The sequence below is a fragment of the Salvelinus namaycush genome, unplaced genomic scaffold (assembly GCF_016432855.1).
Source record: "Salvelinus namaycush isolate Seneca unplaced genomic scaffold, SaNama_1.0 Scaffold62, whole genome shotgun sequence".
Classification (NCBI taxonomy): Eukaryota; Metazoa; Chordata; class Actinopteri; order Salmoniformes; family Salmonidae; genus Salvelinus; species Salvelinus namaycush.
This window is the reverse complement of record NW_024061331.1, coordinates 19367-45913: the sequence shown is the minus strand read 5'-3', so window position 1 is coordinate 45913 and position 26547 is coordinate 19367. Positions and strand designations below refer to the sequence as shown.

The 26547-nt window shown below is 46.4% G+C and overlaps 1 protein-coding gene across 1 annotated transcript; it reads left to right on the top strand.

The window, feature by feature from the left end:
• The first annotated feature begins 300 nt into the window (after positions 1-300).
• LOC120042126 (forkhead box protein K1-like) lies at positions 301-26547 on the top strand. The gene is made up of 9 exons (XM_038986983.1): positions 301-831; positions 3540-3752; positions 14604-14781; positions 14934-15080; positions 19582-19775; positions 21237-21415; positions 23866-24150; positions 25731-25913; positions 26062-26547. Exons 1-9 carry the CDS (start codon positions 401-403, stop codon positions 26277-26279), a joined length of 2028 nt encoding a protein of 675 aa, XP_038842911.1. The 5' UTR covers positions 301-400; the 3' UTR covers positions 26280-26547.

Genomic DNA, 26547 nt, shown 5'->3' with positions numbered 1-26547 from the left:
TGTTAAATAAGATTCCAATATGCCTAACATCTTCAATAATACCATACTATTGGCCTAGTCTGGTACTTCTGGTATTGAACAATGCTACACATAAATAGGCCTAGTGGGTTATAGGATGGGGGGGGGGGTGATATTGAGCAGCAACAATGTGATGTTTACAGCTTCTCTTATCGGTGTTATTGGACCGAGGGTCGAGACAACTTTTTCGAACTAACTCCATTTCCGGATCACACTCCTTAGTCACCCCGGGTCTTCGCCGCGGCCAGAATCCATGTTGTTTCTGTGTCTCTCCCACAGCGACGGAGCTAGTGAGCGGCCTGTCCAATAACCCTTCACGTTGCTGGGACCTGTGTGTCGAGTGTGTTTGTATTCACCCCCCACCCCACCCCCCAAAAATAAGATGGCAGACTTTCGGGACGACACCGGAGCTCGAGCCCTACTGGCCTTGCAATCTGCCCCGTGTAGCCCTGTTCGAGTCGGGGTGACCTCACCCGCATACCCTCCCAATTTCACCTTCTCGGGCTCTTCGGTCCTGAGCCGGGGCTGCGCAATGCCTCCTCGCCTCGCGTCCCCTCCTCGGGCCCTGGCCAGGCTCGAAGGCCGGGACTTTGATTTCGTCATGCGGCAGCGGACAGTGACTGTAGGCCGTAACTCGTCGCACGGCTCCGTGGACATAAACATGGGTCACTCCAGCTTCATCTCTCGGAGGCACCTCCAGATCACCTTCGAGGAGCCGTGCGGGTTTTCGCTGCGCTGCCTCGGCAAGAACGGGGTATTCGTGGACGGCGTGTTCCAAAGGAGAGGCGCGCCACCCCTGCAACTGCCCCGAGAGTAAGTTAGCAACATTAGCATGCTAGTTAAGCTAACTTTGACTAGCTAAGCTACATAAACAAACACCTGCCACATTCACATCTAGCTGGCTACTGTAAGTTAGCAAACTAACTTGTTGTCTACTCTATACATTAGCCATTCGCATTGAGAACCGACATTGAAAAATATAGCCACAGTCTCCTAACTTGTTACCTACATTGGGAAGATACGAGCTAACTACCTGTTAGCTAAAGTAAATCCATTGCAGACGTGAACAGTCTTATGGAAGGTCTTTAGGAGACTGTACAGTGTAGCTAAACTGAACCATTAGCCACATTTAGAGTTAACTTGTTAGCAAGCTACTCACTGTATCTTAGTGGTTTGACGGACGGTGGTGGCGACATTGCGTCCCGTAAACACAGAATGTAAACAGTCACTCAAATCAGCATGACGGCTATTTACTATCCTATCAAATCAAAGTTTATTGGTCGCGTACACAGATTTGCAGGTGCAGCAAAATACGTGTGTTTCTAGCTCCAACAGGGCACTAATACATAGCAAGTAAAAAATAAAAAATAAAACATTATCCACCCAAAAAACATATCTGAAGGGGTTAATATATACATTAATAATACATGGTAAAGTATGTGGACACCCCCTCAAATTTGAGGATTCGTTTATTTCAGCCACACCCGTTGCTGACAGGTGTGTAATAATTGAACACACAGCCATGCAATCTACATAGACAAACATTGGCAGTAGAATGGCCTTAGTGAAGAGCTCAGTGACTTTCAACGTGGCACCGTCATAGGATGCCACCTTTCCAACAAGTCAGTTTGTAAAATTTCTGCCCTGCTAGAGCTGCCCCAGTCAACTATAAGTGCTGTTATTGTGAAGTGGAAACGTCTAGGAGCAACAACGGCTCAGCCTCGAAGTGGTAGGACACACAATTTTTAAAATGTTATTCATTTAATCTTTATTTAACTAGGCAAATCAATTAAGAACAAATTCTTATTTACAATGACTGCCAAACCCTAACCTAGACAACTCTGGGCCAATTGTGCACCGCCCTATGGGACTCCCAATCACCGCCGGTTGTGATACAGCCTGGAATCGAACCAGGGTCTGTAGTGACGCCTCCAGCAGTGAGATGCAGTGCCTTAGACCGCTGCGCCACTCGGGAGATCCAAACTCACAGGAAAGGAGCGCAAAGCGCATAATTATTGATTTGTTTTGTCTGTCCTCGGTTTCAACACTCACAACAGAGTTCCAAACTGCCTCTGGAAGCAACGTCAGGACAATAACTGTTCATCAGGAACTTCATGAAATGGGTTTCCATGGCTGAGCAGCCGTACACAAGCCTAAGATCACCGTGCCGCAATGCCAAGCGTCAGCTGATCACACAGAGGACAATACTAATAATTGTTTTTGTTGTAATGAGGAACAGGATTCTTAATTCTATGATGTCATGTAAAATCATTTAAATGAATGGCATCAATTAGAGATGCATCTCCTCCTTTCCAGTCACACGTTTTGAAAGTAGAACAGGAACAGCTGCTGTTCTGACCCAGGTGTGTTTTCAGAAGGAAGTGTGGGGCAGGTACAGCTGCTGTTCTGACCCAGGTGTGTTTTCAGAAGGAAGTGTGGGGCAGGTACAGCTGCTGTTCTGACCCAGGTGTGTTTTCAGAAGGAAGTGTGGGGCAGGTACAGCTGCTGTTCTGACCCAGGTGTGTTTTCAGAAGGAAGTGTGGGGCAGGTACAGCTGCTGTTCTGACCCAGGTGTGTTTTCAGAAGGAAGTGTGGGGCAGGTACAGCTGCTGTTCTGACCCAGGTGTGTTTTCAGAAGGAAGTGTGGGGCAGGTACAGCTGCTGTTCTGACCCAGGTGTGTTTTCAGAAGGAAGTGTGGGGCAGGTACAGCTGCCAACGGAACTGTCTGTCTCTGTTTGTCTCTGTCTGTCTCTCTGTCTCTGTCTGTATACTAACCTGGTGCCACCAACTGAAGAACTTAGTGGCACCAGTACCACCAGGGGAAAATGTTAGTCTGGAGTCCTGTACACACACAGGTGTAACCAGGTGTGTTAAAAGGATCCGCCCCTTTTTTTTTTTTTTTTTTTTTTTTTTTTTTTACAATTTTCACCTGAAATGACATACCCAAATGTAAGTTATTGCTGGGTTGGAACTAAAGCCTGCACTACCAGGAGTAGGAAGTGTTCTAATGAAGAGATGTCTAGTAACTCTAACATATACTGAACTAACTTCTCTCCTCTTCCCCATCTCCTCTTCCCCATCTCCTCTTCCCCATCTCCTCTTCCCCATCTCCTCTTCCCCATCTCCTCTTCCCTCTTCCCTCTCTCCTCTCTCCTCTTCCCTATCCCCCATCTCCTATCCCCCATCTCCTCTTCCCTATCCCCCATCTCCTCTTCCCCCTCTCCTCTTCCCCCTCTCCTCTTCCCCCTCTCCTCTTCCCCCTCTCCTCTTCCCCCTCTCCTCTTCCCCCTCTCCTCTTCCCCACCTCCTCTTCCCCACCTCCTCTTCCCTATCCCCCATCTCCTATCCCCCATCTCCTCTTCCCCATCTCCTATCCCCCCATCTCCTCTTCCCCACCTCCTCTTCCCCACCTCCTCTTCCCCACCTCCTATCCCCCCATCTCCTATCCCCCCATCTCCTCTTCCCTATCCCCCATCTCCTCTTCCCCATCTCCTCTTCCCCATCTCCTCTCCTCCTCTAGATGTGTGTTCAGGTTCCCCAGTACAGTGATAAAAATCCAGTTCACCTCTCTGCTGTCTGGGGAGGAGTTGAGAGAGGAGGAGCAGCGGTCTCCCCCCCCCCCCCTCACCCTCCTCCCCCACATCTCCCCCCTCAAGATCAGCATTCCCACAATGCACCATGATGACCTGCGACACCTGGTCAGCCCGCTGCCCTCTCCGACAGGGACCCTCAGGTGAGGACGCACACACCAACACGTTCAGATTCTCCCTGATTGTCTAGTTTTATTTTGGTGATTGTTAGTTCCTAGGCCGTCATTGAAAATACGAATTTGTTCTTAACTGACTTGCCAAGTTAAATAAAGGTAAAATACGTTCTCAAACAACCTGATCTTATTTCAATATAGAGCTCTATCTTTTCTACATACTTTATATCTGCTTTCAGTCGTTTAATTTTACAATGAAAACATTTCTCCTATTATTATTATTATTATTATTATTATTATTATATATATATATATTTATTTTAATATATTTTTTTATTATTATTTTCTTTACTGTTTGGATATAAGCGCCTGAACACTCGCCCCATACTTTTAGAGTCAGAAAAAACCCTGGAAAGAGAGAGGAAGTATTCCAGCATGTTCCCTGTGTGTCTGTCTCCCCCTGGTGGTGTGTGTGTCGTCCTGCACCACGTGGGCCCTCCGGTATCATAGTATGTGTACACAAGCCATATATGGCACGGCAGCCGCTAGCAGGCTCCTGATTGGTCCAACCTCAGGTTTTTGTTTTTTTTCGCCTGGGCCTGTGTTTTTCCTCCTGCTCTCCACTCACTGGTTTCCTTTTCAGAGCTCCCCCTTAGGCCCCACACAAACACTCACTCCCCCATACACACACACTCATTCCCCCATACACACACACTCCACACACACACACACACACACACACACACACACACACACACACACACTCACTCCCCCCCCACACACACACACTCACTCCCCCCCCACACACACACACTCACCCCCCCCCCCACACACACACTCACTCCCCCATACACACACACCCCTTCCCTCACTCCTATCACACTGTGGCCTTTTTCATGCTTGCTACTTTAGCTACTGTAACACCCCCCACAACAATTAACACACTAACACATACACATACACACACACACTAACACACTCCCAAAACAAAAACATTGGACCTTCACGTGGTAATAGGAGCCACTGATCTAGTTGGACAAGTTTATACTGTGTGTTTTTATATTCTCCCCTAACCTCCCCCTCTCCTTGGCAGTTCTCATGCTGTTACTGTTAGGGGGGGGGGGGAAGAGGAGGACTAGAAGAGGGGGAGAGAGACGGAGAAGAGGAGGGATGTGTAGTGAGAGAAGGGGGCGGGGTGTGTGTGCTATCTAGTTCTCTAGTTGTATAGTTTTTAGGTTCCACAGTTCTAAACCTATTTACATAGTTCTACAGTTCTAAACCTATTTACATAGTTCTACAGTTCTAAACCTATATACATAGTTCTACAGTTCTAAACCTATATACATAGTTCTACAGTTCTAAACCTATTTACATAGTTTTACAGTTGTATCGTTGCACTGTTCCAGTTAGTTCTAAGGTTGTTTGATTGGAGTTTTAACTGTTCTCTAGTTCAGCGTTTCCCATCCAGCGGTACTAGGACCTCTGGTGGTACTTGGCCTATCCACAGGAGGTACTTGAGAAGTCTCATGGGACCATAGGCCTAAAATCTGCGGGGGGGGGGGGAGCAAAAATCCTTTGGTGGAACAGTTAAAAGATCAGGACCCACTGCTCTAGTTGTAGAGCTGTACTGTTCCAGTTAGTTCTCCGGTTGTTTGATTATAGTTTTACTGCTCCAGTTAGTTCTACGGTTGTTCGATTATAGTTTTACTGTTCCAGTTAGTTCTCCGGTTGTTTGATTATAGTTTTACTGCTCCAGTTAGTTCAACGGTTGTTTGATTATAGTTCTATAGTTCCAGTTAGGTCTACGGTTGTTCGATTATAGTTCCAGTTAGTTCTACGGTTGTTTGATTATAGTTTTACTGTTCCAGTTAGTTCTACGGTTGTTCGATTATAGTTCCAGTTAGTTCTACGGTTGTTTGATTATAGTTCTATAGTTCCAGTTAGTTATATGGTTGTTTGATTATAGTTCTATAGTTCCAGTTAGTTCTACGGTTGTTCGATTATAGTTCTATAGTTCCAGTTAGTTATATGGTTGTTTGATTATAGTTCTATAGTTCCAGTTAGTTCTACGGTTGTTTGATTATAGTTCTATAGTTCCAGTTAGTTCTACGGTTGTTTGATTATAGTTCTATAGCTCCAGTTAGTTCTACGGTTGTTTGATTATAGTTCTATAGCTCCAGTTAGTTCTACGGTTGTTTGATTATAGTTCTATAGTTCCAGTTAGTTCTACGGTTGTTTGATTATAGTTCTATAGTTCCAGTTTGTTCTACGGTTGTTTGATTATAGTTCTATAGTTCCAGTTAGGTCTACGGTTGTTCGATTATAGTTCCAGTTAGTTCTACGGTTGTTTGATTATAGTTCTATAGTTCCAGTTAGTTATACGGTTGTTTGATTATAGTTCTATAGTTCCAGTTAGTTATACGGTTGTTCGATTATAGTTCCAGTTAGTTCTACGGTTGTTTGATTATAGTTCTATAGTTCCAGTTAGTTATACGGTTGTTTGATTATAGTTCTATAGTTCCAGTTAGTTATACGGTTGTTTGATTATAGTTCTATAGTTCCAGTTAGTTCTACGGTTGTTCGATTATAGTTATTTAGTTCTACAGTTGTTTGATTATAGTTCTATAGTTCCAGTTAGGTCTACGGTTGTTTGATTATAGTTCTATAGTTCCAGTTAGGTCTACGGTTGTTTGATTATAGTTCTATAGTTCCAGTTAGTTCTACGGTTGTTTGATTATAGTTTTATAGTTCCAGTTAGTTCTATGGTTGTTTGATTATAGTTCTAGAGTTCCAGTTAGTTCTACAGTTGTTTGATTATAGTTCTATAGTTCCAGTTAGGTCTACGGTTGTTTGATTATAGTTCTATAGTTCCAGTTAGGTCTACAGTTGTTTGATTATAGTTCTATAGTTCCAGTTAGTTCTACGGTTGTTTGATTATAGTTCAATAGTTCCAGTTAGTTCTACGGTTGTTTGATTATAGTTCTATAGTTCCAGTTAGTTCTACGGTTGTTTGATTATAGTTCCAGTTAGTTCTACGGTTGTTTGATTATAGTTCCAGTTAGTTCTACGGTTGTTTGATTATAGTTCCAGTTAGTTCTACGGTTGTTTGATTATAGTTCCAGTTCTACGGTTGTTTGATTATAGTTCCAGTTAGTTCTACGGTTGTTTGATTATAGTTCTATAGTTCCAGTTAGTTCTACGGTTGTTTGATTATAGTTCTATAGTTCCAGTTCTACGGTTGTTTGATTATAGTTCTATAGTTCCAGTTAGTTCTACGGTTGTTTGATTATAGTTCCAGTTAGTTCTACGGTTGTTTGATTATAGTTCTATAGTTCCAGTTAGTTCTACGGTTGTTTGATTATAGTTCAATAGTTCCAGTTAGTTCTACGGTTGTTTGATTATAGTTCTATAGTTCCAGTTAGTTCTACGGTTGTTTGATTATAGTTCCAGTTAGTTCTACGGTTGTTTGATTATAGTTCCAGTTAGTTCTACGGTTGTTTGATTATAGTTCCAGTTAGTTCTACGGTTGTTTGATTATAGTTCCAGTTAGTTCTACGGTTGTTTGATTATAGTTCCAGTTCTACGGTTGTTTGATTATAGTTCCAGTTAGTTCTACGGTTGTTTGATTATAGTTCTATAGTTCCAGTTAGTTCTACGGTTGTTTGATTATAGTTCTATAGTTCCAGTTCTACGGTTGTTTGATTATAGTTCTATAGTTCCAGTTAGTTCTACGGTTGTTTGATTATAGTTCCAGTTAGTTCTACGGTTGTTTGATTATAGTTCTATAGTTCCAGTTAGTTCTACGGTTGTTTGATTATAGTTCTTTAGTTCCAGTTAGTTCTACGGTTGTTTGATTATAGGTCTAGAGTTCCAGTTAGTTCTACAGTTGTTTGATTATAGTTTTATAGTTTCAGTTAGTTCTACTGTTGTTTGATTATAGTTCTATAGTTGTACAGCTTTACAGTTTGATTTGAGTTTCAACGTTTTTTATCTAACTTTTCCTGTCTATTTTCTTCCTCCTTTCATACGTCTTTCACTCTTCCTCTTCATCTCTCCTACCTCTTCTATTGTTTGAACCATCTGCAGACGCACATACACACTACAGCTTCTGAGCCAAAACAAACACACACTCTCCCCTGGAAGCCAGTGTTTACTTTATTGCCCAGAGGAGGGGCCTGTGTGTGTGTGGTCTTGGGATCTTCCCACTGTAAAGTAGGGATATACAGTGTCTTCAGAAAGTATTCAAACCACTTGACTTTTTACACGTTTTAATGTTACAGCCTTATTCTAAATTGGATTAAATCGTTGTTTTAATGTTACAGCCTTATTCTAAATTGGATTAAATCAATGTTTTAATGTTACAGCCTTATTCTAAATTGGATTAAATCGATGTTTTAATGTTACAGCCTTATTCTAAATTGAATTAAATCGTTGTTTTAATGTTACAGCCTTATTCTAAATTGGATTAAATCGTTTTTTTAATGTTATTGCCTTATTCTAAATTGGATTAAATCATTTTTCCCCCTCATGAATCTACACATAATACCCCATAATGACAAAGGGAAAACAGGTTTTTAGAAATGTTTGCAAAAAAAATAAATATATATCACATTTATGTAAGTATTCAGACCCTTTCCTCAGTATTTTGTTGAAGCAGCTTTGGCAGCAATTACAGCCTCAAGTCTTATTCGGTATGACTCTACAAGCTTGGCACACCTGTTTTTGGGGAGTTTCTCCCATTCTTCTCTGCAGATCCTCTCAAGCTCTGTCAGGTCAGATGGGGAGCGTCGTTGTGCAGCTATTTTCAGGTCTCTCCAGAGATGTTTGATCGGGTTCAAGTCCGGTCTCTGGCAGGGCTGCTCACAGTATTTGGTTATAAATGTAATGTTGCAGGGTGACCATCCTCCAGGAGATTCCAGCTGCTGGGGGTGCAGGCTTTTACTCCAGCCCTGCTCTAACACAATCATGTTGTAAGATATCAGCTCAACAGGAACCTTGATAAGCTGACTGGTGTGTTTGAGCAGGGTTGGACCAAACGCCTGCACACCCAGTATCTCTCCAGATTAGAGGTCGACCGATTATGATTTTTCAACGCCGATACCGATTATTGGAGGACCAAAAAAAGCCGATACCGATTAATCGGCCAATTAAAGAAGATATATATATATACACTGCTCAAAAAAATAAAGGGAACACTTAAACAACACAATGTAACTCCAAGTCAATCACACTTCTGTGAAATCAAACTGTCCACTTAGGAAGCAACACTGATTGACAATAAATTTCACATGCTGTTGTGCAAATGGAATAGACAACAGGTGGAAATTATAGGCAATTAGCAAGACACCCCCAATAAAGGAGTGGTTCTGCAGGTGGTGACCACAGACCACTTCTCAGTTCCTATGCTTCCTGGCTGATGTTTTGGTCACTTTTGAATGCTGGCGGTGCTTTCACTCTAGTGGTAGCATGAGACGGAGTCTACAACCCACACAAGTGGCTCAGGTAGTGCAGCTCATCCAGGATGGCACATCAATGCGAGCTGTGGCAAGAAGGTTTGCTGTGTCTGTCAGCGTAGTGTCCAGAGCATGGCGGTGCTACCAGGAGACAGGCCAGTACATCAGGAGACGTGGAGGAGGCCGTAGGAGGGCAACAACCCAGCAGCAGGACCGCTACCTCCGCCTGTGTGCAAGAAGGAGCAGGAGGAGCACTGCCAGAGCCCTGCAAAATGACCTCCAGCAGGCCACAAATGTGCATGTGTCTGCTCAAACGGTCAGAAAGAGACTCCATGAGGGTGGTATGAGGGCCCGACGTCCACAGGTGGGGGTTGTGCTTACAGCCCAACACCGTGCAGGACGTTTGGCATTTGCCAGGGAACACCAAGATTGGCAAATTCGCCACTGGCGCCCTGTGCTCTTCACAGATGAAAGCAGGTTCACACTGAGCACATGTGACAGACGTGACAGTCTGGAGACGCCGTGGAGAACGTTCTGCTGCCTGCAACATCCTCCAGCATGACCGGTTTGGCGGTGGGTCAGTCATGGTGTGGGGTGGCATTTCTTTGGGGGGCCGCACAGCCCTCCATGGGCTCGCCAGAGGTAGCCTGACTGCTATTAGGTACCGAGATGAGATCCTCAGACCCCTTGTGAGACCATATGCTGGTGCGGTTGGCCCTGGGTTCCTCCTAATGCAAGACAATGCTAGACCTCATGTGGCTGGAGTGTGTCAGCAGTTCCTGCAAGAGGAAGGCATTGATGCTATGGACTGGCCTGCCCGTTCCCCAGACCTGAATCCAATTGAGCACATCTGGGACATCATGTCTCGCTCCATCCACCAACGCCACGTTGCACCACAGACTGTCCAGGATTTGGCGGATACTTTAGTCCAGGTCTGGGAGGAGATCCCTCAGGAGACCATCCGCCACCTCATCAGGAGCATGCCCAGGCGTTGTAGGGAGGTCATACAGGGACGTGGAGGCCACACACACTACTGAGCCTCATTTTGACTTGTTTTAAGGACATTACATCAAAGTTGGATCAGCCTGTAGTGTGGTTTTCCACTTTAATTTTGAGTGTGACTCCAAATCCAGACCTCCGTGGGTTGATAAATTTGATTTCCATTGATAATTTTTGTGTGATTTTGTTGTCAGCACATTCAACTATGTAAAGAAAAAAGTATTTAATAAGAATAGTTCATTCAGATCTAGATCTATGTGTTATTTTAGTGTTCCCTTTATTTTTTGGAGCAGTGTATATATATATATATATAAATATTTATTTGTAATAATGGCAATTACAACAATACTGAATGAACACTTATTTTAACTTAATATAATACATCAATAAAATCAATTTAGCCTCAAATAAATAATGAAACGGGTTCAATTTGGTTTAAATAATGCAAAAACAAAGTGTTGGAGAAGAAAGTGAAAGTGCAATATGTGCCATGTAAGAAAGCTAAAGTTTAAGTTCCTTGTTCAGACCATGAGAACATATGAAAGCTGGTGGTTCCTTCTAACATGAGTCTTCAATATTCCCAGGTAAGAAGTTTTAGGTTGTAGTTATTATAGGACTATTTCTCTCTATACGATTTGTATTTCATATACCTTTGACTATTGGATGTTCTTATAGGCACTTTAGTATTGCCAGGGTAACAGTATAGCTTCCATCCCTCTCCTCGCCCCTCCCTGGCTCGAACCAGGAACACAACGACAACAGCAGTAGGAGATGGTGTCTAATACATGGGATCAGACAGCAGTATGAGATGGTGTCTAATACATGGGATCAGACAGCAGTAGGAGATGGTGTTTAATACATGGGATCAGACAGCAGTAGGAGGAGATGGTGTCTAATACATGGGATCAGACAGCAGTAGGAGATGGTGTCTAATACATGGGATCAGACAGCAGTAGGAGATGGTGTCTAATACACGGGATCAGACAGCAGTAGGAGATGGTGTCTAATACATGGGATCAGACAGCAGTAGGAGATGGTGTTTAATACATGGGATCAGACAGCAGTAGGAGATGGTGTCTAACACATGGGATCAGACAGCAGTAGGAGATGGTGTCTAATACATGGGATCAGACAGCAGTAGGAGATGGTGTCTAATACATGGGATCAGACAGCAGTAGGAGATGGTGTCTAATACATGGGATCAGACAGCAGTAGGAGATGGTGTCTAATACATGGGATCAGACAGCAGTAGGAGATGGTGTCTAACACATGGGATCAGACAGCAGTAGGAGATGGTGTCTAACACATGGGATCAGACAGCAGTAGGAGATGGTGTCTAATACATGGGATCAGACAGCAGTAGGAGATGGTGTCTAATACACGGGATCAGACAGCAGTAGGAGATGGTGTCTAATACACGGGATCAGACAGCAGTAGGAGATGGTATCTAATACACGGGATCAGACAGCAGTAGGAGATGGTGTCTAATACACGGGATCAGACAACAGTAGGAGATGGTGTCTAATACACGGGATCAGACAGCAGTAGGAGATGGTGTCTAATACATGGGATCAGACAGCAGTAGGAGATGGTGTCTAATACATGGGATCAGACAGCAGTAGGAGATGGTGTCTAATACATGGGATCAGACAGCAGTAGGAGATGGTGTCTAATACACGGGATCAGACAGCAGTAGGAGATGGTGTCTAATACACGGGATCAGACAGCAGTAGGAGATGGTGTCTAATACATGGGATCAGACAGCAGTAGGAGATGGTGTCTAATACACGGGATCAGACAGCAGTAGGAGATGGTGTCTAATACACGGGATCAGACAGCAGTAGGAGATGGTGTCTAATACACGGGATCAGACAGCAGTAGGAGATGGTGTCTAATACATGGTATCAGACAGCAGTAGGAGATGGTGTCTAATACATGGTATCAGACAGCAGTAGGAGATGGTGTCTAATACATGGGATCAGGCAGCAGTAGGAGATGGTGTCTAATACATGGGATCAGGCAGCAGTAGGAGATGGTGTCTAATACATGGGATCAGACAGCAGTAGGAGATGGTGTCTAATACATGGGATCAGACAGCAGTAGGAGATGGTGTCTAATACACGGGATCAGACAGCAGTAGGAGATGGTGTCTAATACACGGGATCAGACAGCAGTAGGAGATGGTGTCTAATACATGGGATCAGACAGCAGTAGGAGATGGTGGGGGGGTTAGTCTAGTGGGGGGGTTAGGCTAGTGGGGGGGTTAGTCTAGTGGGAGGGGTTAGTCTAGTGGGGGGGGTTAGTCTAGTGGGAGGGGTTAGTCTAGTGGGAGGGGTTAGTCTAGTGGGGGGGGGTAGTCTAGTGGGGGGGGGGTTAGTCTAGTGGGGGGGGGGTTAGTCTAGTGGGGGGGGGGTTAGTCTAGTGGGGGGGGGGGTTAGTCTAGTGGGGGGGGGGGGGTTAGTCTAGTGGGGGGGGGGGGGGGGGGTTAGTCTAGTGGGGGGGGGTTAGTCTAGTGGGGGGGGGGTTAGTCTAGTGGGAGGGGTTAGTCTAGCGGGGGGGGGGGGTAGTCTAGCGGGGGGGTTAGTCTAGATGTGATTAGTCTAGTGGGGGGGTTAGTCTAGTGGTGTTATTGGCTCAGTGTGGGGTCATTTTAGTGGTGATAGTATGGTGGCGTTGTCATATTGTGGGGTTATGGTGACACCCAGAGGCCTCTTTCAGTATTACATACCACCAAGGTCCAAATAAATTAATGGGTAACACAGCGTAGGGCCCGGCAGCGTACAGTAAATCTGCACAGTTCTTCCAGTACATTTGTGTTTGTAAAATGTTCAGTGTAAAATGGTTAAAAGGAGTCCTAGGATTGTAATGGTTTGTTAACCTGTTTGGGCTGCAAGCCCGACACCGGTACAATTATGACAACATCCAGCTCAAGTGCAGGGCGCGAAATTCAAAAGCTATTTTTTAAAAATATTTAACTTTCACACATTAACAAGTCCAAGACACCAGATGAAAGATAAACTTCTTGTGAATCAAACCAACATGTCCGATTTTTAAAATGTTTTACAGGGAAGACAAAATATGTAAATCTATTAGCTAACCACGTTAGCAAATGACACCACTTTTCTAACTCCATCAGTTTCTTACTCCATCAGGTGCTATCACAAATTCGACCAAATAAAGATATAAATAGCCACTAACCAAGAAACAAATTCATCAGATGACAGTCTGATAACATATTTATTGTATAGGATAGGTTTTGTTCGAAAAATTTGCATATTTCAGGTATAAATCATATTTTACATTTCAGCTACAAATCAGAAAGTGCACCGAAAGCAGCCATAATATTTACAGACACCAACAGACACCAACGTCAAATAGCTAATTACTCATCATAAAACATTTCCGAAAAATATATAGTTTGCAGCAATTGAAAGATAGGCAACTTGTGATTCCAAACAATATTTCCGATTTATTAAATGTTTTACAGCGAAAACAAAATGTATCGCTATATTAGCGTAGCCACAATAGAGAGACACATTTGGGCGCCCACGACCCGTTCACATGCACGACAGATATATGAAATAACATCATAAAATGAGTCTTACTTTGGCTGATCTTTCATCAGAATGTTGAAACAGGTGTCCTCTGTCCAGATGAGTCGTTGTTTCGATTCAGAATGGCAAATTTCCCTCTTCAATTAGCATTGGCACGAGCCGAGTGGCATAAATTTCTCCAACGTAATCAAAGTCAGAGGACGGAACACGGCAAAACTCCCGAATAAAGTTTCAATAATCTGATTAAACTATATTGAAAAAACATACATTACGATGATATGGTCACATGTATCAAAAAAAATTCGAGCCGGAGATGTTAGCCGTTCGTTACGAAGGCAAAACAGAAGTCAATCCCACTTCCTTCAGAGTACCGGAAGTGGACGCTCACGTCAAAGAAATAGGTTTTTTTTCCACCACAGACAAGATGAGCACAAAAATTTCTTCTCTGACATCCTCTTTACACCAATAGGAAGGCGTATAGAGTGTCAGCAGACTCCTAAGTGTCAAGACCATGTATAGGCATCAAGTTGAAAAGAGCATAGATTTCTGACATTTCACTTCCTGGTCAGGAAAAGTGCTGCAGAAGGACTTCTGTTTCACTCAGAGAAATAATTCCAACTGTTTTAGAAACTAGAAAGTGTTTTCTATCCAAAAAGAATAATAATATTCATATTGTACGAGCAAGATTTGAGTAGGAGGCCGTTTGAAATGGGCACGATTTCACTGGCTACTCAACACTTTGCCTTGCAGCCATAAGAAGTTAAACTTTGAACTCAATGGTTTCTGTTTGACATTTTTAAGTAAAAAAATGATGAGTCTATTCGCAATTCCGTTAGGTGGAGTTCTATTCTAGATCTTTCTCTCCTCCTCTGCAGTGTCCCTAACTCGTGCCCGGCCAGTCCGAGGGGTGCGGGGTCATCGGGTTATCGCTACGGACGCAACGTGACCTCTGACCTACAGCTGGCTGCGGAGTTCGCTGCCAAGGCTGTCTCCGAGCAACAGAGGGGCGTTGCCGAGCAACATGGAGAGTCCGGCGGTGGAGACAGCCCCAAGGTATACCTCACTCTGTGTGTGTGTGTGTGTGTGTGTGTGTGTGTGTGTGTGTGTGTGTGTGTGTGTGTGTGTGTGTGTGTGTGTGTGTGTGTGTGTGTGTGTGTGTGTGTGTGTGTGTGTGTGTGTTAACCCCTCTCTCCTGTCTTATCCAGGATGAATCTAAGCCTCCCTACTCGTACGCCCAGCTGATCGTCCAGGCCATCTCTTCAGCACCAGACAGACAGCTGACCCTGTCTGGAATCTACACACACATCACCAAACACTATCCCTACTATCGCACTGCTGACAAGGGCTGGCAGGTAACTAGACACATCACCAAACACTATCCCTACTACCGCACTGCTGACAAGGGCTGGCAGGTAACTAGACACATCACCTACCACTACTACCAGGTAACTAGACACATCACCTACCACTACTACCAGGTAACTAGACACATCACCTACCACTATCCCTACTATCGCACTGCTGACAAGGGCTGGCAGGTAACTAGACACATCACCTACCACTACTACCAGGTAACTAGACACATCACCTACCACTATCCCTACTATCGCACTGCTGACAAGGGCTGGCAGGTAACTAGACACATCACCTACCACTACTACCAGGTAACTAGACACATCACCTACCACTACTACCAGGTAACTAGACACATCACCTACCACTACTACCAGGTAACTAGACACATCGCCTACCACTATCCCTACTATCGCACTGCTGACAAGGGCTGGCAGGTAACTAGACACATCACCTACCACTATCCCTACTATCGCACTGCTGACAAGGGCTGGCAGGTAACTAGACACATCACCTACCACTACTACAAGGTAACTAGACACATCACCTACTACTACTACCAGGTAACTAGACACATCACCTACCACTATCCCTACTATCGCACTGCTGACAAGGGCTGGCAGGTAACTAGACACATCACCTACCACTACTACCAGGTAACTAGACACATCACCTACCACTATCCCTACTATCGCACTGCTGACAAGGGCTGGCAGGTAACTAGACACATCACCTACTACCAGGTAACTAGACACATCACCTACCACTACCCCTACTACCGCACTGCTGACAAGGGCTGGCAGGTAACTAGACACATCGCCTACCACTATCCCTACTATCGCACTGCTGACAAGGGCTGGCAGGTAACTAGACACATCACCTACCACTATCCCTACTATCGCACTGCTGACAAGGGCTGGCAGGTAACTAGACACATCACCAACCACTACTACCAGGTAACTAGACACATCACCAACCACTACTACCAGGTAACTAGACACATCACCTACCACTATCCCTACTATCGCACTGCTGACAAGGGCTGGCAGGTAACTAGACACATCACCTACCACTATCCCTACTATCGCACTGCTGACAAGGGCTGGCAGGTAACTAGACACATCACCTACTACCAGGTAACTAGACACATCACCTACCACTACTACAAGGTAACTAGACACATCACCTACCACTACTACCAGGTAACTAGACACATCACCTACCACTATCCCTACTATCGCACTGCTGACAAGGGCTGGCAGGTAACTAGACACATCACCTACCACTATCCCTACTATCGCACTGCTGACAAGGGCTGGCAGGTAACTAGACACATCACCAACCACTACTACCAGGTAACTAGACACATCACCTACCACTATCCCTACTATCGCACTGCTGACAAGGGCTGGCAGGTAACTAGACACATCACCTACCACTACTACCAGGTAACTAGACACATCACCTACTACCAGGTAACTAGACACATCACCTACTACCAGGTAACTAGACACATCACCTACTACTACTACCAGGTAACTAGACACATCACCTACCACTATCCCTACTATCGCACTGCTGACAAGGGCTGGCAGGTAACTAGACACATCACCTACCACTATCCCTACTATCGCACTGCTGACAAGGGCTGGCAGGTAACTAGACACATCACCTACTACCAGGTAACTAGACACATCACCTACCACTACTACCAGGTAACTAGACACATCACCTACCACTACCCCTACTACCGCACTGCTGACAAGGGCTGGCAGGTAACTAGACACATCACCTACCACTATCCCTACTACCGCACTGCTGACAAGGGCTGGCAGGTAACTAGACACATCGCCTACCACTATCCCTACTATCGCACTGCTGACAAGGGCTGGCAGGTAACTAGACACATCACCTACCACTATCCCTACTATCGCACTGCTGACAAGGGCTGGCAGGTAACTAGACACATCACCTACCACTATCCCTACTATCGCACTGCTGACAAGGGCTGGCAGGTAACTAGACACATCACCTACCACTACTACCAGGTAACTAGACACATCACCTACTACCAGGTAACTAGACACATCACCTACTACCAGGTAACTAGACACATCACCTACCCCTACTACCAGGTAACTAGACACATCACCTACCACTACTACCAGGTAACTAGACACATCACCTACCCCTACTACCAGGTAACTAGACACATCACCTACCACTATCCCTACTATCGCACTGCTGACAAGGGCTGGCAGGTAACTAGACACATCACCTACCACTACTACCAGGTAACTAGACACATTACCTACCACTACTACCAGGTAACTAGACACATCACCTACCACTACCCCTACTATCGCACTGCTGACAAGGGCTGGCAGGTAACTAAACACATCACCTACCACTATCCCTACTATCGCACTGCTGACAAGGGCTGGCAGGTAACTAAACACATCACCTACCACTACCCCTACTATCGCACTGCTGACAAGGGCTGGCAGGTAACTAGACACATCACCTACCACTACCCCTACTATCGCACTGCTGACAAGGGCTGGCAGGTAACTAGACACATCACCTACCACTACTACCAGGTAACTAGACACATCACCTACCACTATCCCTACTATCGCACTGCTGACAAGGGCTGGCAGGTAACTAGACACATCACCTACCACTACCCCTACTATCGCACTGCTGACAAGGGCTGGCAGGTAACTAGACACATCACCTACCACTACTACCAGGTAACTAGACACATCACCTACCACTACTACCAGGTAACTAGACACATCACCTACCACTACTACCAGGTAACTAGACACATCACCTACCACTACCCCTACTACCGCACTGCTGACAAGGGCTGGCAGGTAACTAGACACATCACCTACCACTACTACCAGGTAACAAGACACATCACCTACCACTACTACCAGGTAACTAGACACATCACCTACCACTACTACCAGGTAACTAGACACATCACCTACCACTACCCCTACTACTGCACTGCTGACAAGGGCTGGCAGGTAACTAGACACATCACCTACCACTACTACCAGGTAACTAGACACATCACCTACTACCAGGTAACTAGACACATCACCTACCACTACCCCTACTACCGCACTGCTGACAAGGGCTGGCAGGTAACTAGACACATCACCTACCACTACTACCAGGTAACTAGACACATCACCTACCACTACTACCAGGTAACTAGACACATCACCTACCACTACTACCAGGTAACTAGACACATCACCTACCACTACTACCAGGTAACTAGACACATCACCTACTACTACTACCAGGTAACTAGACACATCACCTACTACTACTACCAGGTAACTAGACACATCACCTACCACTACTACCAGGTAACTAGACACATCACCTACCACTACTACCAGGTAACTAGACACATCACCTACCACTACTACCAGGTAACTAGACACATCACCTACTACTACTACCAGGTAACTAGACACATCACCTACCACTACTACCAGGTAACTAGACACATCACCTACTACTACTACCAGGTAACTAGACACATCACCTACCACTATCCCTACTATCGCACTGCTGACAAGGGCTGGCAGGTAACTAGACACATCACCTACCACTATCCCTACTATCGCACTGCTGACAAGGGCTGGCAGGTAACTAGACACATCACCTACCACTATCCCTACTATCGCACTGCTGACAAGGGCTGGCAGGTAACTAGACACATCACCTACTACCAGGTAACTAGACACATCACCTACTACCAGGTAACTAGACACATCACCTACCACTACTACAAGGTAACTAGACACATCACCTACCACTACTACAAGGTAACTAGACACATCACCTACCCCTACTACCAGGTAACTAGACACATCACCTACCACTATCCCTACTATCGCACTGCTGACAAGGGCTGGCAGGTAACTAGACACATCACCTACCACTACTACCAGGTAACTAGACACATCACCTACCACTACTACCAGGTAACTAGACACATCACCTACCACTACTACCAGGTAACTAGACACATCACCTACTACCAGGTAACTAGACACATCACCTACCACTACTACCAGGTAACTAGACACATCACCTACCACTACCCCTACTACCGCACTGCTGACAAGGGCTGGCAGGTAACTAGACACATCACCTAACACTACTACCAGGTAACTAGACACATCACCTACTACCAGGTAACTAGACACATCACCTACCACTACTACCAGGTAACTAGACACATCACCTACTACCAGGTAACTAGACACATCACCTACCACTACTACCAGGTAACTAGACACATCACCTACCCCTACTACCAGGTAACTAGACACATCACCTACCACCAGGTCATCTGTAGTTAACTAGGTTTTTGATGGAATGTTGTATTCTCTCTCTCCAAAGTAAATATTTTTTGTTGTTGTAATTTCTGAAGTATCACCAACTATCGTCCCCTTCCTCTGTTCTCAGAACTCGATCCGCCACAACCTTTCTCTGAACCGTTACTTCCTGAAGGTGGCTCGTAGCCAGGAGGAGCCTGGGAAAGGTAGTTTCTGGCGTGTGGACTCGGCCTCAGAGGGCAAGCTGGTGGAACAAGCCTTCAGGAAGAGACGGCAGAGGGGCGTGGCCTGCTTCCGCACGCCGTTCGGACCGCTCTCATCCAGGTACGACCCCTGATATCTGAACCCTGACCTCTAGCTAATCAAGTTTGTGAAGAGCAACTGGTTAGTAGAACCAGGTGTGTTAGTGCAGGGTTGTAGTAAAAGCCTGCACACACAGTAGCCTCTCTTCAGACCCTCCTTGATGTAGTGACCTGTAAACCCTCAGTTAAACAGTTCATCTGTCTGTTTCTGCCTCTCTTCAGACCCTCCTTGATGTAGTGACCTGTAAACCCTCAGTTAAACAGTTAATCTGTCTGTTTCTGCCTCTGTTTAACTCTCCTCTCTCTCCCCTCTCTCTCTCTCCCCTCTCTCTGCTCTCTCTGCTCTCCCCTCTCTCTGCTCTCTCTCCTCTCTCTGCTCTCTCCCCTCTCTCTCTCTCCCCTCTCTCTCTCTCCCCTCTCTCTGCTCTCCCCTCTCTCTGCTCTCTCCTCTCTCTCCTCTCTCTGCTCTCTCTGCTCTCTCCTCTCTCTGCTCTCTCCCCTCTCTGCTCTCTCTGCTCTCTGCTCTCTCCTCTCTCTCCTCCCCTCTCTCTCCTCTCCCCTCTCTCCCCTCTCTCTGCTCTCTGCTCTCTCCTCTCTCCTCACTGTCAGTTAAACAGATAATCTGTTTGTTTCTGCCTCTGTTTAACTCTCTCCTCTCGCGCTCTCTCCTCTCGCTCTCTCTCGCTCTCTTGCTCTCTCTCCTCTCTCTCGCTCTCTCTCCTCTCTCTCGCTCTCTCTCCTCTCTCTCGCTCTCGCTCGCACTCTCTCCTCTCGCTCGCGCTCTCCTCTCTTCTCCTCTCTTCTCCTCTCTTCTCTCTCAGTTAAACAGTTATAATCTGTTTTTCTGTCTCTGTTTAACTCTCTCCTCTCTCTCTCTGCTTCTGCTCTCGTTTGATTGGATAGAACAAAGTAAGTCTATCTAGCTCGCAGTAAGGTGTGTGTCTGAGTGTGTGTGAGACAATCCTGGAGTGTTTGCTCTTCGCTCTCACCTTTTATTAAGTCCCATTCTCAGTCTGAGTGAGGAGTGTGTTTCACTGGAGGGCGGTGTGTTTCACTGGAGGGCGGTGTGTTTCACTGGAGGGCGGTGTGTTTCACTGGAGGGCGGTGTGTTTCACTGGAGGGCGGTGTGTTTCACTGGAGGGCGGTGCGTTTCACTGGAGGGCGGTGCGTTTCACTGGAGGGCGGTGCGTTTCACTGGAGGGCGGTGCGTTTCACTGGAGGGCGGTGTGTTTCACTGGAGGGCGGTGCTGGAGGGCGGTGCGTTTCACTGGAGGGCGGTGCGTTTCACTGGAGGGCGGTGCGTTTCACTGGAGGGCGGTGCGTTTCACTGGAGGGCGGTGCGTTTCACTGGAGGGCGGTGCGTTTCACTGGAGGGCGGTGCGTTTCACTGGAGGGCGGTGCGTTTCACTGGAGGGCGGTGTGTTTCACTGGAGGGCGGTGTGTTTGCAGTGTGTTAATGCCCTAACCATCTCCCCCCCTCTAGGAGTGCCCCAGCCTCCCCCACCCACCAGGGTCTCCTCTCCCCTCCCTCCAGTGGTCTTCAGACCCCAGAGTGTCTCTCCAGAGAGGGGTCTCCTCTGTCTCACGAACACCATCACCACCACGACCTGGCTCATAAACTGGCCTCCGTACCAGAGTACAGATATACACAGAGCGCCCCAGGTAGGAACACATCTACACCATAAACTGTCCTCACTAGATACAGAGCCCCCCAGGTAGGAACACATCTACACCATAAACTGTCCTCCTCACTAGATACAGAGCCCCCCAGGTAGGAACACATCTATACCATAAACTGTCCTCCTCACTAGATACAGAGCCCCCCCAGGTAGGAACACATCTACACCATAAACTGTCCTCCTCACTAGATAGAGCCCCCCAGGTAGGAACACATCTACACCATAAACTGTCCTCCTCATTAGATACAGAGCCCCCCAGGTAGGAACACATCTACACCATAAACTGTCCTCCTCACTAGATACAGAGCCCCCCAGGTAGGAACACATCTACACCATAAACTGTCCTCCTCACTAGATACAGAGCCCCCCCAGGTAGGAACACATCTACACCATAAACTGTCCTCCTCACTAGACACAGAGCCCCCCCAGGTAGGAACACATCTACACCATAAACTGTCCTCCTCACTAGATACAGAGCCCCCCCAGGTAGGAACACATCTACACCATAAACTGTCCTCCTCACTAGATACAGAGCCCCCCAGGTAGGAACACATCTACACCATAAACTGTCCTCCTCACTAGATACAGAGCCCCCCCAGGTAGGAACACATCTACACCATAAACTGTCCTCCTCACTAGATACAGAGCCCCCCCAGGTAGGAACACATCTACACCATAAACTGTCCTCACTAGATACAGAGCCCCCCAGGTAGGAACACATCTACACCATAAACTGTCCTCACTAGATACAGAGCCCCCCAGGTAGGAACACATCTACACCATAAACTGTCCTCCTCACTAGATACAGAGCCCCCCCAGGTAGGAACACATCTACACCATAAACTGTCCTCACTAGATACAAAGCCCCCCAGGTAGGAACACATCTACACCATAAACTGTCCTCACTAGATACAGAGCCCCCCCAGGTAGGAACACATCTACACCATAAACTGTCCTCCTCACTAGATACAGAGCCCCCCCAGGTAGGAACACATCTACACCATAAACTGTCCTCCTCACTAGATACAGAGCCCCCCCAGGTAGGAACACATCTACACCATAAACTGTCCTCACTAGATACAGAGCCCCCCAGGTAGGAACACATCTACACCATAAACTGTCCTCCTCACTAGATACAGAGCCCCCCAGGTAGGAACACATCTACACCATAAACTGTCCTCCTCACTAGATACAGAGCCCCCCCAGGTAGGAACACATCTACACCATAAACTGTCCTCACTAGATACAAAGCCCCCCAGGTAGGAACACATCTACACCATAAACTGTCCTCACTAGATACAGAGCCCCCCCAGGTAGGAACACATCTACACCATAAACTGTCCTCCTCACTAGATACAGAGCCCCCCCAGGTAGGAACACATCTACACCATAAACTGTCCTCCTCACTAGATACAGAGCCCCCCCAGGTAGGAACACATCTACACCATAAACTGTCCTCACTAGATACAGAGCCCCCCAGGTAGGAACACATCTACACCATAAACTGTCCTCCTCACTAGATACAGAGCCCCCCAGGTAGGAACACATCTACACCATAAACTGTCCTCCTCACTAGATACAGAGCCCCCCCAGGTAGGAACACATCTACACCATAAACTGTCCTCACTAGATACAAAGCCCCCCAGGTAGGAACACATCTACACCATAAACTGTCCTCACTAGATACAGAGCCCCCCCAGGTAGGAACACATCTACACCATAAACTGTCCTCCTCACTAGATACAGAGCCCCCCCAGGTAGGAACACATCTACACCATAAACTGTCCTCCTCACTAGATACAGAGCCCCCCCAGGTAGGAACACATCTACACCATAAACTGTCCTCCTCACTAGATACAGAGCCCCCCAGGTAGGAACACATCTACACCATAAACTGTCCTCCTCACTAGATACAGAGCCCCCCAGGTAGGAACACATCTACACCATAAACTGTCCTCCTCATTAGATACAGAGCCCCCCAGGTAGGAACACATCTACACCATAAACTGTCCTCCTCACTAGATACAGAGCCCCCCAGGTAGGAACACATCTACACCATAAACTGTCCTCCTCACTAGATACAGAGCCCCCCCAGGTAGGAACACATCTACACCATAAACTGTCCTCACTAGATACAGAGCCCCCCCAGGTAGGAACACATCTACACCATAAACTGTCCTCCTCACTAGATACAGAGCCCCCCAGGTAGGAACACATCTACACCATAAACTGTCCTCCTCACTAGATACAGAGCCCCCCAGGTAGGAACACATCTACACCATAAACTGTCCTCCTCACTAGATACAGAGCCCCCCAGGTAGGAACACATCTACACCATAAATTGTCCTCCTCACTAGATACAGAGCCCCCCAGGTAGGAACACAGATGCTCAGACAACTAAAGACATTGTTTGCGTCCCCCCCCCCCCCCCAGGTTCTCCAGTACACGGCCAGCCTGTGATCATGGCCGCCCCGCCCCACCCCCTGCCCTCGGGGATGGGTAAACCCCTAACCTTGTTCTCAGGCCCCGGAGTCGCTGGAGGACAGACTCTCCACATGCTACAGAGCCCCCCCAACACCCTCACCATGCTCCGTCTGGTCACCACGGCTACGGCCTCCCACCCTCCAAACGGGTACATCCTCACCCCCGGCGGGGGGCAAAGTCATGGTAGTACCGGCGCTGGCCAGCAGGGAGCAGAGGGCGCCAGCGAGCAGAGAGGTACGGCTAGATTGTGACCCAATCCCAAATGGACCCCTAGACCCTACAATCCTAGAGGATTTGACCAGTGATAGTAATATGGCAATAGTTCTACCTTGCCGTCTGATAGGCTAGGTAGAAATTTTACCATTATAGCTTACACCAATCAAATCATTTGAAATCTCCACAAGTGTATTGTGCTGAAGGTCTGGGATTCCTTATGGATCTGATGCAGACTGTGTATGAACAGACTGTGTATGAACAGACTGTGTATGAACAGACTGTGTATGAACGGACTGTATGAACGGACTGTGTATGAACGGACTGTGTATGAACGGACTGTGTATGAACGGACTGTGTATGAACGGACTGTGTATGAACGGACTGTATGAACGGACTGTGTATGAACGGACTGTGTATGAACGGACTGTGTATGAACGGACTGTGTATGAACGGACTGTATGAACGGACTGTGTATGAACGGACTGTGTATGAACGGACTGTGTATGAACGGACTGTGTATGAACGGACTGTGTATGAACGGACTGTGTATGAACGGACTGTGTATGAACGGACTGTGTATGAACGGACTGTGTATGAACGGACTATACCCCGTAATGAGAAAGCGAAAACCGTTTTTTAGCATTTGTGCAAATGTGAATATAAATGGTCTGAATACTGAATGTCCTACATATTTCTCACCCAGACATGTCAAATCAAATTGTATTTGTCACATTCGCCGAATACAACAGGTGTAGTCACCTGTCACCTTACAGTGACTAACAGTGCCGTTTTAAGAAAAATAAGTGAAAAGTAAAAAAAAATGTAATTAATGTCCAATATATTTCTCCCCGAGACATGAGATATATATATATATATATTTACATTGTCTGGTACTTTCTTTTTTCACATGTTGTTTTCCAGCTGCTGTTTGTTTTTATGAGGTCAATCTGGTCCTGGATTATTTTATACATTAATACATACATATTAATGTCCCCTTTATTTTTGGTGGCAAGGAAAAAGTCGGATTTTGAGTAAAATTATTTATTCAAAATCAGACTTTTTCCTTGCCACCAAAATAAACTTAAAAAATAAAACACACTAATCTGTAGATTTTCCTGAGTTACAGTTCATACAAGGAAATGAGTCATTTGAAATCAAATCATTAGGCCCTAATGTATGGATTTCACATGACTGGGAATACAGATATGCATCTGTTGGTCACAGATACCTTAATAAAAGGTGACATGTCTGGTGAGAGTGCAGGCCATGGAAGAACTGGGACATTTTCAGCTTCCATTAATTGTGTTCAGATCCTTGCAACATGGGGTACATTATCATGCTGAAACATGAGGTGATGGCTTCTCCAGCAGGCCACACCCGTCAGGTGGATGGATTATCTTGACAAAGGAGAAATGCTCATTAACAGCGATGAAAATAAATTTGTGCACAACATTTTATAGAAATCAGCTTTATTTGAACGTATGAAATATTTCTGGAATCTTTTATTTCAGCTTCATGAAACGTGGGACAAAACACTTCACATGTACCTTTATATTGGTGTTCAGTGTATATTAATATCTGTTATATTTCTCCTCCAGACACACAGCAGCAGCAGAATAGGGAGCGAGTGATCCAGTCATTGGAGGGAGCTCAGCAGGGGGGTCAGGGGTCAGAGGGGCGTAGCCTATCTCTGGGGCTACACCAACTTCCTGTCCGCCCTGTCACTCAGAACGGCAAACACACTGCCGTCGCCACGGCTACCGGCGTCGCCAACGCTTACGGTACGGCTACCTTAGCAACCAGTGTTTTTGTTGACGTGGTTGTTATGTTAATGCCGTTGATGTATATGGTGAGTTATGTCTCGTTATGGTGTTGTGTTGACTCTGTCCTTCCTCTCTCCTCTTCCTCCCCTCCCATCCCCACCCCCAGCTCTGACCAGTCCTCTCCAGATCCTGGCAGCCCAGGCCTCCAGCTCCCCCCCAGTCCTGGTGAGCAGACAGCCCAGCGCGGGGCCTGATGTTGGGCCGGAGGTGCCAGGCGACCCCCAGGCTAAGAGGCCTAAGATGGAGGAGGACGAGGGGGCTCCTCCCATTCAGCAGCCGGTCATCGTGGCTATGAGTTCTCAGCCACACGACAACAGGAAGTAGAACTGCTGAAGTCTAACCCCTGACCTGGTGTCTAGAGGAGGAGGAACCTCTCTGGGTGAACCATCTCACCAGTCTGCCCTCTGACCCCTGACCTCAAACCTCCTACTGATAGCTGTCCCGGAACTCTTACTGAAAAGTCATCCATAACTGGTATTGATTAATAACTACCAGTGATCAATAAGCCTGTCCCTGACCTTTAACCCCTGATGCCAGATCTCCCTCTGTAGCGCCATTTGAAACGCACGCCCCCCCCCCCCCCCCCCCCCCC

What these genes read in the sequence shown, in the direction of transcription:
- LOC120042126 (XM_038986983.1), top strand. Translation starts at nt 401, where the DNA reads ATGGCAGACTTTCGGGACGACACCGGAGCTCGAGCCCTACTGGCCTTG. An exon ending in CCCCTGCAACTGCCCCGAGA is followed by an intron (nt 832 to 3,539) that starts GTAAGTTAGCAA and finishes CTCCTCCTCTAG; the next exon opens with ATGTGTGTTCAGGTTCCCCA. An exon ending in GGGCGCCAGCGAGCAGAGAG is followed by an intron (nt 24,151 to 25,730) that starts GTACGGCTAGAT and finishes TTTCTCCTCCAG; the next exon opens with ACACACAGCAGCAGCAGAAT.